This window comes from Periplaneta americana, chromosome 13, assembly GCF_040183065.1.
Source record: "Periplaneta americana isolate PAMFEO1 chromosome 13, P.americana_PAMFEO1_priV1, whole genome shotgun sequence".
NCBI classification, from domain to species: Eukaryota; Metazoa; Arthropoda; class Insecta; order Blattodea; family Blattidae; genus Periplaneta; species Periplaneta americana.
In genome coordinates, this window is record NC_091129.1 from 100220926 (window position 1) to 100234721 (window position 13796).

At 33.5% G+C, this 13796-nt stretch overlaps 1 protein-coding gene across 1 annotated transcript; it reads right to left on the reverse strand.

Moving 5' to 3' along the window:
* Nucleotides 1–3241: 3241 nt before the first annotated feature.
* On the reverse strand, nt 3242–13772 carry crok (crooked). Its single transcript, XM_069843640.1, is given in 4 exon segments — nt 3242–8858; nt 9432–9588; nt 12372–12533; nt 13571–13772. Coding segments are annotated over 4 exon segments (492 nt in total). The 5' UTR covers nt 13638–13772; the 3' UTR covers nt 3242–8752.
* Between the last annotated feature and the right edge of the window lie 24 nt (nt 13773–13796).

A 13796-nucleotide genomic window follows, 5' to 3' on the forward strand; every position in this document is an offset into this window, starting at 1 on the left:
CAACATCATCCATACAATAGCCTGGGTTAAGTTCACGGTGCAGCATGCTGTACTTGTACAAGAGCGCAGCCGTTTGTCTACCCAATCATTCACAGAATACGAGTGGTAAGCACAATACGCCTCAGGCTACAGTGTAAGCCTTCTGGCCCCTCCTCCATACAAGAGAGAGAAAAAGTTGTAGTAGCAAAAACTGGAAAAATAAAAGTGAAAAAAGTAGTAAAAAAAGTGAGTCCACAAGAGTCAACATATTCCCTCCTAAAACCATCAAAATCCCCTCCACCCCTCCAGTTGGGAACAATTGGTTCTGATTGTATGTGTGTGCCACGCATTTAAAATTACACCTTTAGTGTGCCATATGTTAAACAACGCTGGTATGGACTATCAACACAGACAAGAATAGGGTCTTAAATTCAAACTCTCGCATAATATGTAAATATTTTGACAGTTAATTTTAAATTGTTTTCCCCTGAAATAAATGTCCTTGTTTTTGTATCCCCTGAAAAAAAAGTGGTCATCCTAGGCCCATGTCCCTAAAAACAAACCAAAAAAATTGCAATTACGGGGGGGAAAGAATTTCTTTGTGCATTTTGTAACATTTCACATTTCGTATGAGTGCAATATCTTTTTTTTATTTGTAATGCTTGTAAATAATTCTATGTACAACCTTAATATATTACAGTATCCAATAATCTTAGCACATACACTTACTATGATTTTTCCCTTAAACACCCTTTTCATATATTTCGTAATCTTGTTTTGAGAGTTATACCAAAAATTTCTAAATAATACAGAACATCTTCTTATATATGTTTTGTAATTACACATTTTTCACGTTTTTTTTTTTGCTGTCCCGGCAAAATATCTACATCTCCATGTTACTTTATTTTGGATATACGATTCTATTTATTTATATTTTACATTCATATCATCTTATAGAATGGATATGAAATGTTATTTATACGTTCTAAACCAATTTTTCTCCAAATTAAGTTTGCAGTGAAATTGTAAGAATGCTAAAATACTGTACGTGTTCATTGTTAAGATGGGACTCTATTGAAATTTGTGGATATTCGAAGCTGCCCATGCTTACCTCCAACAATTTTGTGTCCTTAACAATGCTGTTACTCCTTTAGAAACAGTGAACATTTTGTAACACATCATGATGTAACTGAACGAATTATGAAAGTTATCACAATTTCCAAAGGTGTTCAATGTTGAACACCTTAATCATCTCAAACTCCCTTGGGATAGGAGTGTCAGTGATGCCCTGAGCATGGAAACTTGACATCTTAGAACCAAGGGTTTTGTTTGACAAAAAGTTCACAGTTACCTATCCAGAACGTAGTGAATGGAAGGACCGGACTAAACTGGTTAACAATAAGAGCCCAGTTTGGTATACTGATGGCTCCAAAACCAAATCAGGAACCGGGGCTGGATTGTTTGGCAATGGTACCAGACTTTCTTTTAGCCTGGGTCAATACGCCACTATCTTTCAGGCTGAGGTCTTTGCTATCTTAGCCAGTGTAAGGGAAAGTATTAGGAGGGGCTATTCAGGTAGACACATCCTTATACTTTCTGATAGCCAGGCGGCACTAAGGACGATTGAATCGCCTTTGGTTAAGTCGAAACTGGTACTGGAGTGCCGGAATACCCTCATGACACTGGCAAACACTAACTCGGTTCATCTGAGGTGGGTACCAGGACATGCAGGGATTCACGGAAACGAGAGGGAGGATGAGGCTGCTAAAGATGGAGCTGAGACCCCATTTATAGGACCAGAACCTGTGTTGGGACTATCTTCAAGACCAATTAAGCAGGTCATCAGGGATTGGGCTCACAGACGACATATTAGTTACTGGAACTCAATTAAGGGCTATAATCACAGCAAGGCCCTTATCAAAGGTCTTGCAAGGACAAAATCGAATGAGCTGCTGAGACTTAGCAAAAAGCAGCTCTCTTGGGCAACAGGATTTCTTACAGAACACTGTGCCCTGAAGAAAAACTTATACAGGATGGGACTTATTACTGACCCACTGTGTATAAGATGTTCACAAGGAGATGAGTCAGTAACTCATCTGCTGTGCGTTTGCAATGTGCTTGCGCAACAAAGATCTCTCTTCTTTGGGAATCACTTTCCAAAACTTGAAGAGATCTCAAAGGTCCCAGTCCAAAGTTTGATACAGTTCATCAAGAACTTGAAACTTTTGGACTGAAAGGGATGAACGACGGGGATGCGCAATAGATCTTATAGGTCGCAGTGCTTGGGCCGGAAGGAACACCCCTGTTAAATCTAAATCTATCACAATTTCAGGGTTTGGTTTATTTCTTAGGAGCAAGCAATACAAAATTACTAACTTTTTTTTTGTAAAATAATCACATGTTAATAAATGGAAATCACATGGTAAGAACAAGGTAAGTTAATTTTGTAAAAGTTTCTGGATTGGAGTTTGAAATATACGATATCAGCCACCTTTGACTCTAAGCACCCACGATTTTTAACAATTAATCTTATTACTTCAAGAATATGTCTATATTATACAATCAGAAATTCCGTAACTATGAAGCTCCAGATTTCTCTTGTGTAAATTTTACTAAATTTACTTAACTTCTTCTTTCTGTATAGTCTTCAAATGCTATTTCAGATGTTATTAAATGTCATTTCTGTTACTTTTTTTTTTTTTTTTCTTCAGACACCCTATTAAAATATTTAAATGAAGTTTTACTGTATACTGTAATTTTCTGTGATCAATATATATTGCTGTCATGCTTTCAAAATATTCAATAAAATCATCAAACAGTATTTTGAAGCAAGTACAGCATGGTTATTTAGTCCTGAGTTGCCGGAGATGTGTGCCTTGGTCAGGCGAGTCCATTTAGTTACGCCAAGGGGTGTTTCGATTAGTCACTCGCTTGCCTTCGGAGTGATCGGATGTTATGCGTGCAGTAGAGCGGTATGTTTCTAGTACAAATAAGCTGTACTGCATTCTTTTACCGACCGCTCGCCCTTATCTCTACTCCGTAGCTCACCCCACTACTTCTATTACTTCCACTCTTTCATGCCACTGAGCTGTCGGGTCTAAATAATCGGTCTGTAAGTGTTTCTAGCTCTTAAAACAATAACGAACTAAAACAACCTGGACAGGATGACTCTTCTTCCTTAATATGGTGCCTGGGTACAACATTCTGCATAACCACATTTAATTGAAATCCAACTAAATTAGAATAACAAATAATCACACACTATTATTTAAGATTTTATTTTGTGATGTTTTTACATCAATTCTGGCATATACTATAAATCTGGTCTCTTATGAAGAAGGTGAAACTTAACAGTTATTTATAAGACATAAAAATTTATTACAAAAATCATTTGTACATATTTATAAACATTAAATTTGTGTTAGGAGACACAGTGATAAAAAATAAATACCTCACACATACTGTAATAATGGGCTCTAAAACTTGTGTTCTTATGCTATATCTTGCAAATGTTATCTTACACATTCCAAGTTTTATATCAGAAATCCCTTTGCAAGGATCTTCTCTTCAAACTGAAAACAGAGGATAACTGTAATAAGAGAATATAATATAAAAATATAGAATGCTCATAACTATGCTATAAAAGTGTAACAGCCCAATAATGAAATTATTAGCAAACTTTACAAGTACACTAGCCAGTATTTCCAATACTGGAGTCATCAACAGTTAATATAATATGATCACTCTAATATCAAGGTATTATAAAAGCTCGCCATTTTAATCAATAGGACGGAATATTCATGGAAGCATGATACTCAATAGTTGTCTGAGAAGGTTCACAATGTTTACAAATTACATCATACTCAATAATGTTATATGTGTAAAATAAGCGAATTTAAAACCTGAATAATACATTTCTAATATTGTGTAATCTGAGATTCCACCGCCTTCTCTTATGAAAAGACAGCATTGTACTGGGTGCATAAGTGAGAAATTTCTTTTTACCTCCAAGCATCCCTCCCTCCATACGAAAATGCAGTAAAGCTATAAATTACGCTGTTGTTTGTTTTAGATATTCTCAGCAGTGCATGGTGGCGAGTTGAGATCTATGAGGCACTTCAGATGATGATAGTGATGATTAGAGACCGGATTTTAAAAGGAATTCAGTTTTATTTCAACACGAAACATGAAATAATTAATTACAATGTTCAAAACTACCTTCCACCGACCAAATTATGTGGTTTTGACTTACCTTTTTTAGTCCATATTCCCTTTTCTCCCCCTTTTTAAATATATCTTATTTTAATACTTGAGGAGAAAATTCGCTCCGGCACCGGGGATCGAACCCGGGTCCTTGGTTCTACGTACCAAGAGCTCTGACCACTGAGCTACGCCGAATTCAATCCAGAACGAAGGACCCGGGTTCGATCCCCGGCACCGGAGCAAATTTTTCTCCTCAAATATTAATTGTCAATGTTACAGATATTATTCTGCAGGACAAATTGATAACATCTTTAATATATCTTATTTTGGTCCTGTTTGACAGAATATAGCAAACATTTAGATAATTTTCCTATATTTTTTCCGAAAGGCCTATAACTTCCTGAGCAAGCGAAAATAAATATAGTTCTTCTTCTGATTCAAGATATTGAAAAACTAATAAAGTGTGCTGAATTAGAGTTCAGAATAAAAAGAAAATTTTCACTTCTGGTTTCAGTTGATGTTGAGCGGTCATTTTCTGTTTATAAAGACATTCTGCATTCAAAGAGGCAGAATCATATTGAAACATGTTGAAATGTTGCATGTGATCAAATACATCACTTTCCTTATGTTGTGAAGCGATAAATAAATGCTTTTGTGTGCTATGTGTATCCATGAATGTGCTGAAGTATGTTTTCAATTAAAATAGTACTCTTTTGAGGGAGTAATATAGTCTTTTTTTTTTTTTTACTATATCAAATGCAACACTTTCCTCATGTTGTGAAAAGATAAATGTAAGATTGTGTGTGCCATGTGTATCCATGAATGTGCTGAAGTGTGCTTTGGTGAGTAATATAGTCCTTTTTGAAATCCTTTTTTTTTTTTTCGGTTATAACTCCCCCCCCCCCACCTTTTTTGTCCTTTTTTGATGAAAATTTTCCCTTTAAATCCGGTCTCTGGTGATGATTAATGGAGAAACAGTTGGATGGCACGGGAAATGGAGGTTGTCTACCACAAATTTTACTTGCACTCACAAGAAATTCATCTTGGACCCATGTGTTCTGCACTAGAAGCAATATCCTAAGCAGATCATTTGCATCATAAAATGTTGTCTGCAGTACATTATGTGGTGGCGGATCTATATTGCACCAAAGATCATCACTATCATTACTATTAATAATAATAATAATAATAATAATAATAATAATAATAATACAGAAATTGTGAATTAATGGCAGAAGAAACATACCCTGAAGTCTTTAACTTTTAACTTCCATTTGGTCTCATTGGGATAAGACTCCTACACTATTGTGTGAAAAGCCATTACTCAAGTTGTTCAACGAACAGTCCAACAGGAATGAAAATAAAGATAATTTTTTCTCCCATCTTTCATATTTTAAAATATGGATTTAAACTTTTTTTTTTAGATCTCCTGATTTATTTGATAGTGTCCTTTTTACAAAACACCATTAACATTATTCAGTTTCCTTCCATGACAACAAACAATAAACATTGACACTTAAACGAAAAACACTGCAAGAAAAAAAAAGAAATATATTCAGGTTCTAAATTGCTCAATGTGCTAGTGCACTGAATAGACTGTACAGAAATAGTTTAACTTTCTCAATGCCATACAACTGCATATATTCGAGCCACGTGAAGAATTAAACATGTACACAAACTCAGCAGATATAGTTGAACACACACTACTGTATAAATATTTAACATGTAGGTCTAGTTTACTTACTGAAAAAGTAAAAAACTAAACATGATTTTTCTGTGCCATCTCTTCGATACAAATGCATTCACACTTCAAAATATACATGTAAATCAAATAAAAGTTACAGATAGTACCAATCTCAAAAAAATAAAAACTTTAATGCAAAAAAGAGCAAAAATTGTTAATGAATACAAAGTAGAAACATTTAGTATAGTTGACATCAAATTCAACAGATTTCAGTAACAATGGACTAAAAATGAAGATATAATAGGGAAAGTCGTCGTCTTCCTAACAAGCAACTTACTATTATGACAAGTGTTGTATTGCATGTTTCCACGGTTCACATTTTTTTTATGTTCTAGTGATATTTAACTTATTTTATATCTTTGTTTTCATATATTTCCGATAATGGTATATCTCTAATGTGATAAGTTGAGCTATATATAATCATAATTTTCCTTACTGTGTGTACTTAAAAATATTGTATTCATTGTATGCTTGGTACTGCACTATTTTATTACTAATATTAGAATTATTATTACTATTATGCCTATTATTATAATTATTATTATTATTATTATTACTATTCTTATTGTTTATCATTAGTATTATTATTATTATTATCAATAATTGTCTTATTTTTTTTATACTTTGTATGCCTCATTTATTTTGACCTGCTGTTCACATTTTATTATGCTTTTTTCTCTCTTTCTGTATGTTATATATTATGTCTGATTTCTTCTTACTTGTTGTTTACATTTTATTATTATTATCTTATTCAGTTTCGTGTGTAAAATTGTAGTGTTTTTGTAACGCAGTTTTTACTCCTGGTTGAGTGTTAGAGAAGGCAGTATGGCCTTAACTCTGCCAGGTTAAATAAATCATTATTATTATTATTATTATTATTATTATTAGGCCGAGTGGCCTGTTACGGTCTCAAACTAGAATTTTCAGTCTATCTCTTCTTCGACGTCCTAGAAATCTAGGGAAAGTGTGTTCAGGAAATGAATAAGAGGTGTGAAATGGAGGCATGGCTGAACCAGTGTTGAAACTCGAAATGACTCATGTTAATGAATCCATTCATATTCTCATTCCTACACTATGTACCCCATAATCATACGGTTAAACCTAATTATGAACATTTTGATGAAGTTTACGAGAACTTGTAACCTAATTAGCAGTGAAGCATATCCAGCTCAAATTCAGTACCGGTATGTTTTTTCATCCTGTAATGTTTGTTTCTCCTCCAATGAGAACACAGGCAAGTGATGACATCAGAATAATACTCATTCTAAGTCCCATTCTACAATCATAACAGTACGCCCCTATCCTTTCACTGTTCAAGATAATTACAGCATTTAAACATTTTGTATTAATTTTTAATTCAGATCATGCAAGTACAGGAATATTATACTATATTTTTACTCTTATTTACTGGGATATCTAATGATTTTTGTATTTATTCATATTATTTATACATCTCATGGAAACTACACACAATTTCAATTACAGACATCATATTTCCCAACTAGTCTGTTGAATCGTCGGCCAACTATATGCATAAAAAAATTGCAAATGAGTACATATTTATAAAAATAATTTATACATCTAGAAATAAACATGATTTTACTATGAAAATGTACAAACCTTATCATGTATTAAGTAAACTTTTTCCAACGGGTTATGCAAACAATATCCTATTTTGACTGTTTCACACTAAATATACCCTAATTCTAATTTCATGTATACTCAATCTTTTAAGTCCTGTAAAATGGTTCCTATTTTAATTCTGTTTTTACAGAATTTTATGAACTTCTATCATATTCTTAGTTCAATATGTACAATATAGTAAGGATTATATATTTATAGATTTTGAAAATGACGAAATAAAATCAATCATATAAAAATATGCTGAACTATATATTATGAGCCCATTACAGCATATTTAACTCAGACTTCTACTGCGAAAGTACATCCATTAACATTCATCTCAAAATGGATTGAAATGTTGCAGCAGAGAAATATATTTGTAGTGTCATAAACAGTTTTCTGGACGGATTATTTTCTGTAATCATTGTAATTTATTAAGGTACTATTTTCTAGATATGTACTTATCACAGCAATTCTATAAATTCTCTTGTCTGAGCGCCAAGATCTTCATTACAAAATGTTATTCCTTTCAATAAGTTATGTGCAGAGTTATCATATATTCTTTAACTGTATAAATGTATAAAAAAGCTGCACTAATAAAAAATAACAACAAAATGCATGAGCAATACATTCTGGCACAACTACATTTTAGACTTTTATTAGAATTAAGAATTTATGAAACCTCAATTTTACATAACCCTAATAAAACATGGACTGTTACTTACGAAGTTGATAGGACACAAACAGAAAAATAATGTTAAAATTAACAAATTGATAGTTAGAATCCAAACACTCTCCCTCAATTCCTTTATTACTTAAACAACAACGTGTACAATTATGTACATATTAGTATAAGCATATTTTACTGTCATGATTCTAAAAGTAACTGAGAGAGAAATACATGGCACTATGCACTTGAAAAAAATATATATATAATATTAAAAACTATTTCCAATATTTAATAAAATAAACCAGAATGGAGAAAACTGGACAGATCAAATAGATACAATGAATCCATATACCCATCTCAAATTAAGGGAACAATGCAATTCCTAAAGTGGAATTCATGTTTTTTACTTAAACTTTCACTGTTGCAGATAATGCTGAAGAAGAAAAAAAGAGATATGATGAAGTTGATGATAATAAAAATGAGATTCGATGTAACTAACTTAATTTATAATAAGTGTAAAGTCTTTAAGCTCATTAATAATTTCCAATTGGATAATAGTACACTGTAACCAGATCCTGTGATAGAAAATTCACTGATAAGCACTCATAAAGTTACAATATGAGAGTATATGACAGAATTCTTTTTCACCTTTCCTACACTGAGATCAGTGTTTGCCTTTTTGATTTCTTGATATGAGACAGAAAGAAATTTCCTATGACAAAAAATAACATAGTAACTTTAAGTACAGTATCTTTAAAATATGACGCCAGTTCGTAAAAGTATTATAACAAAACAGCTCATCTCACACAAAAATTTCAGTGTCAGATTACTGGTTTCCATTCCCAAATAGTAATGTCAGAGTTTTTTTTTTTATCATTTTAGCATTATCGAATTAAGGTAGCAATGCTAAATGATTAAAATTTATGTAGAGTTTACAAATGATTCAAATGTGCCTAAAAATTAGGGTAATGAAATTGAGGTTTCAGTGTCTTTTAAGAATTTCATTCAAAGAATATCTATTGCCAACAATGTTACACAGCTTACTTCACCACTAAATAAAAAAATCTTTCAAAACAGCATAAAATGTATAGGAGAAAATTCCCAAATTCATTCCTCCACTGCTGTTTGATTTATCGCAAAATCCCAAGCACGTTTGGTAGCTGCAATGTTACTGCACACAAGAACAAAGCAAGCCATAAAGATGCCGTCCACCCTGAGGCAGAATTACACCCATCTTTTGCCTTACAAGTGCAGTATTCCATGAAGATATTGTAGGTTCCCGTTCGCATTAGACAGAAGCGTTCATCACCTTCTATGCCTGGTTCACCGAGGTAAGCACAACTTCTAAAATAGCGCCATTCTCCATTCACTGCAATGAAGACAACAGCAAATATCAATAACATTTTTCAATTAGACTCATGTAGAGTAATCTCAACGGTACATTCTACACTGGAAATTCAAGCACATTAGATCAGTGTTCTGCAACTGGTGTGCCTCCACAAGGTGAAAGGTGTGACGTGAACTTTTACCTATTATTGTAAGAAATTAATAAAATTAAGTTAAAATTAAAATTAAAGTAATATAATTGTCTATTTTAAGTAAGATGGTACTTGTTTATTCTTTATTACATGCTGTGAATTTTATGTCATCAAAGAAATAAAGTGTAATTCATTTACTCAACATTGTTGTTGTATCGTTGTTTGCTTATTGATATATTAATTTTTGTATTCTCGTCTCTACCGCTGCACTGGCTTGGTGCAGTTTTTTTGTAACACTTACTGTATGTTTTGTGTACCATACCAGGCCTTTCGGAACATATTTTATTACTTTATTGCCTGCCACATTGTCAGAAGCTGGGAGCATGACTGACCTGACTAGGAATTGTCGCCAGGTTTGAAATTTCCCATTTCTTATAATAACTGACAGCTTCACAACCTTAAGATATTTGTTATAATAAGCGACAATAACCGATCCCTCTCTGACATTTTTAAAACATTTACAATTTTCGCAGACAGTATGTCTGAGTTACTAAACTCTCTTAATGTCACATACAGGTTCAATAAAACGTGTCAGATTACCCTTAGCAGAGGATTTTTCAAGAAATGTTCTGAATGATTTTTCCAAATTTAAAATTTCGCTAGAAGGCACCATGAGAAAAATTTTGACAAATAGGATTGGTCATTTGCATGGACAATCATAAAACACCAATTATTTCACCTCTCAAAGCAACAATAGTTACAATTATTTCAGTTCTATCACAGTTGTGCTCTGAAGTGGTCGTAAAATTGTAATTGTTAGACAGTTTTACTATTTTCTATTAACATTAAACTATTTTATACTTTCAAGAGGGACAAGTTCCTTGTATAGAGTGTTTCGTCTGTGAGTGCATGTAGTGAAATTATTGAGCCCGAAAAAAAGAAACAAAAAGTAGTGCACCAGTAATTTAGTGATAATTATTTATCTTACGGGTTTTCTTGGCGTGGTGACAAAACATACCCAATTCCTGAGTGTGTTGTGTGTGGTGAAAAACTCAGTAATGCTGCTATGGTTCCCAGTAATTTGAAACGACATTTGTTAAAGAAATTAAAACATCAAAGATGGTGAAACTCAGATCCATCAATGAAGAAATGAGGCTTGCACTGTCAACGATTCCACCACGGATCAGCCACCTCTGTGCAGCTAAGCAGACCCAAGTATCACATTGAAGGTATGAGTAGAGTTATTTACTTTAATATTAGTAATAGAAATGTCTATGTTATACAGTGAATTAAAGTTCATGAATTGTTAATAAGATAATGCAAGAATCGATTTCTCTTTTATAATAATAATTATTAGTTTATTATTATTATTATTATTATTGTTATCAATTTGATTCTATTACATAGCGGTAATTATATTAAGAGAGTCACATCATAGGTTTTTGAGGGGATTAACATTTTGGTGTGCCGTGTTGAGTCTAGGCCCATCTAGGGTGTGCCATGAGTAGAAAAAGGTTGCGGAACACTGCATTAAGTTAGATTGAAAACTAGATTTTCCAACAACTTTCCCCTCTTCACTTTTTTTTGTTTTCTGCACTAATAACAGAGTTTTAATCACCCATCATATACAGAGTGAGCCAGGACCTCTGAAACAAACTCTGAGGAATGACAGATCTCGCAATGAGTGTAATTTTTTGTAAAATAACTCATGTTCCCTTACACATAGTTTAGGACCTACATGATATTGAAGGTAAGACAATGTTCAGTGACTTTTACATTAATTATGAAATGAAAACAGGCTACAGACTACAACATTATAAACTGTATAAAATAGCAAGTGAATATGCAAATTCAAAAGCAATGGGACTGTGTGGAAAAAAAAATTAAACACATGAAATTGAAACAGATGGGGAAAATAACAGAATAAGTTTCTGAATTTATATATTTAGGGCATTTATTTGCAGAGCACAAAACTGGCTTAGACGTCAAATTACAAAAGAGTCATTAGAAGACATTTTGGTAAACAGATAACAGTAGCTACAAAAGTAAGATTACACAACATTACACCAAAACCAGCACTTAGTTACGGCAGTGAAATTTGGATTTTAAACAAACGAAATTCACAGAAACTTGAAGCAGCTTAGATGAGCTTTTTATGATCCCCGTTGAATAGCCTATAACGAGATTGGACCATCAAAGAAATATAGGTATTCGAGAAAAATTACAAGTACCTTGTATAATCAGTAATCACATACGAGGGTCATTTCATTTTTTTTTACACGTTTATTTTTTTATAGCATCTACTATTAATCGTCATTATATTTTGTTACTGCAATAACCACATTTAGTCCACACCTGTGGAGTAACGGTTAGTGAGTCCAGCCGCAAAACCAGGTGACCCGGGTTCGATTCCCGATTAGGGCAAGTTACCTGGTTGAGGTTTTTTCTGGGGTTTTCCCTCAACCCAATATGAGCAAATATTGGGTAACTTTCGGTGCTGGACCCCGGACTCACTTCACCGGCATTATCAAAATCTCATTCAGACGCAAATAACCTAAGATGTTAATAAAGCGTCGTAAAATAACCTAGTTAAAAATCACATTTAAAAAATACAACCTTGGGAAACTCTCCAGAAGGCTTTTGCTTCATATATGTTAATTTCTACACAAAGTACCTTTTTGGCGAATTTTCCTGCACATCTCAGGCCTTATTCCTGGAAGATGAGGAAGATCTGGCTCCTGCCGACAATCACTGATTGGAACTGTTGAATTGTCGAATGGATCTGCACATTTTGGGTCTGAGTCTGAGCGACAGACCCAACATTTAATGCAGAAGCCTAGAAAATCGGAAATCGAACATCACTGCACAGACAATACAGATATTTCAATTAACAGACGTTTCTTCAAAGTTACTGTACATATAATAATTTATTCATATTTTTATAGCTACTATATGTTTTCATTAATTTTATTAACGAGATATACATATGTTAGTCAATAGTATTACGTAGATATTGAACTATAGTATTAATGAATGTGAATCAACCATCGGCACTTTACATACTTTGTAGATTACACTCCTTCCTTAGGAACAGAATTAGGTTAGGTTTGTTGGGTGCGCTTCCGTACAGGGGCAGCGGAGTTTCTCTAAGGTTAGAGTCCAGTTTAGGTGTGTGTGTGTTATCGAAAAAAATGTCATATCAACATGAGTCCTATTCTCAATATTTTCTAGTCTCTAATTTTCGATTAATATACACACATCTAAACTGGGCTCTAACCTTTGAGAAATTCCGCTGCCCCTGTACGCGCGCCCGAAATGACCCCCAAGATCTTCCACAGAATTGCAAACTCGTGCACTATTCAATCCTTATCCTTCTTGTTCCAATGGCCCTACTGTTAAACTTCTATGCAAAATGCTTTCCACAGATGTCATCAAAAGAAAACGTGTTGTGCTAAGTGTCGAAAAATGTGCAAATAATCGAGAGGTTTGGAAAAAAGAGAAACTGCGGATCATCTCGCATCATAATACGAGATTGGCGTTACAAATGTGCACAAAATAAACATACTTATTATGTTTCGTATTTATCGATTTTAAGCTCTGAATTCCATATTGGTTAACATAACCTCTAACCCTCAAGCAGACCCTACCAATTTTTATAACGTTTCAGTCAATATTATAAACAAGGATATAATTAAAAAACTGACCGAAATTATATTTTAAAATTAAATGAAAGCAGCTAATTTGGTCTCAACTATGATGAATCTCTAAAGTAGGTCTACCTCAATCCTTAAGAGCAAAGTTGCCACCCAAGTTTGTTGCTTTGTTTATAAATCATATCAACTTACGTACATCTTACTATATGTCTCTACCAACCTTGTTCAACTCCAAATAGTAATATCACTGCCACAATAAGGTATACAAAACAAGAATTAGAAGCCATACTAATGTCTTTTCTATTTTAGTGAAGTTTTACACCACCTTTACACTCCACCTTTCAAAACACCTTCCATTTGCAAACTGCCTGGTAAATTTAATCACGTGACCAAGATGCCTGCGCCGCGCCCCGTTGTTATAGACTCGCTTTTCTATTCCGTGTCTT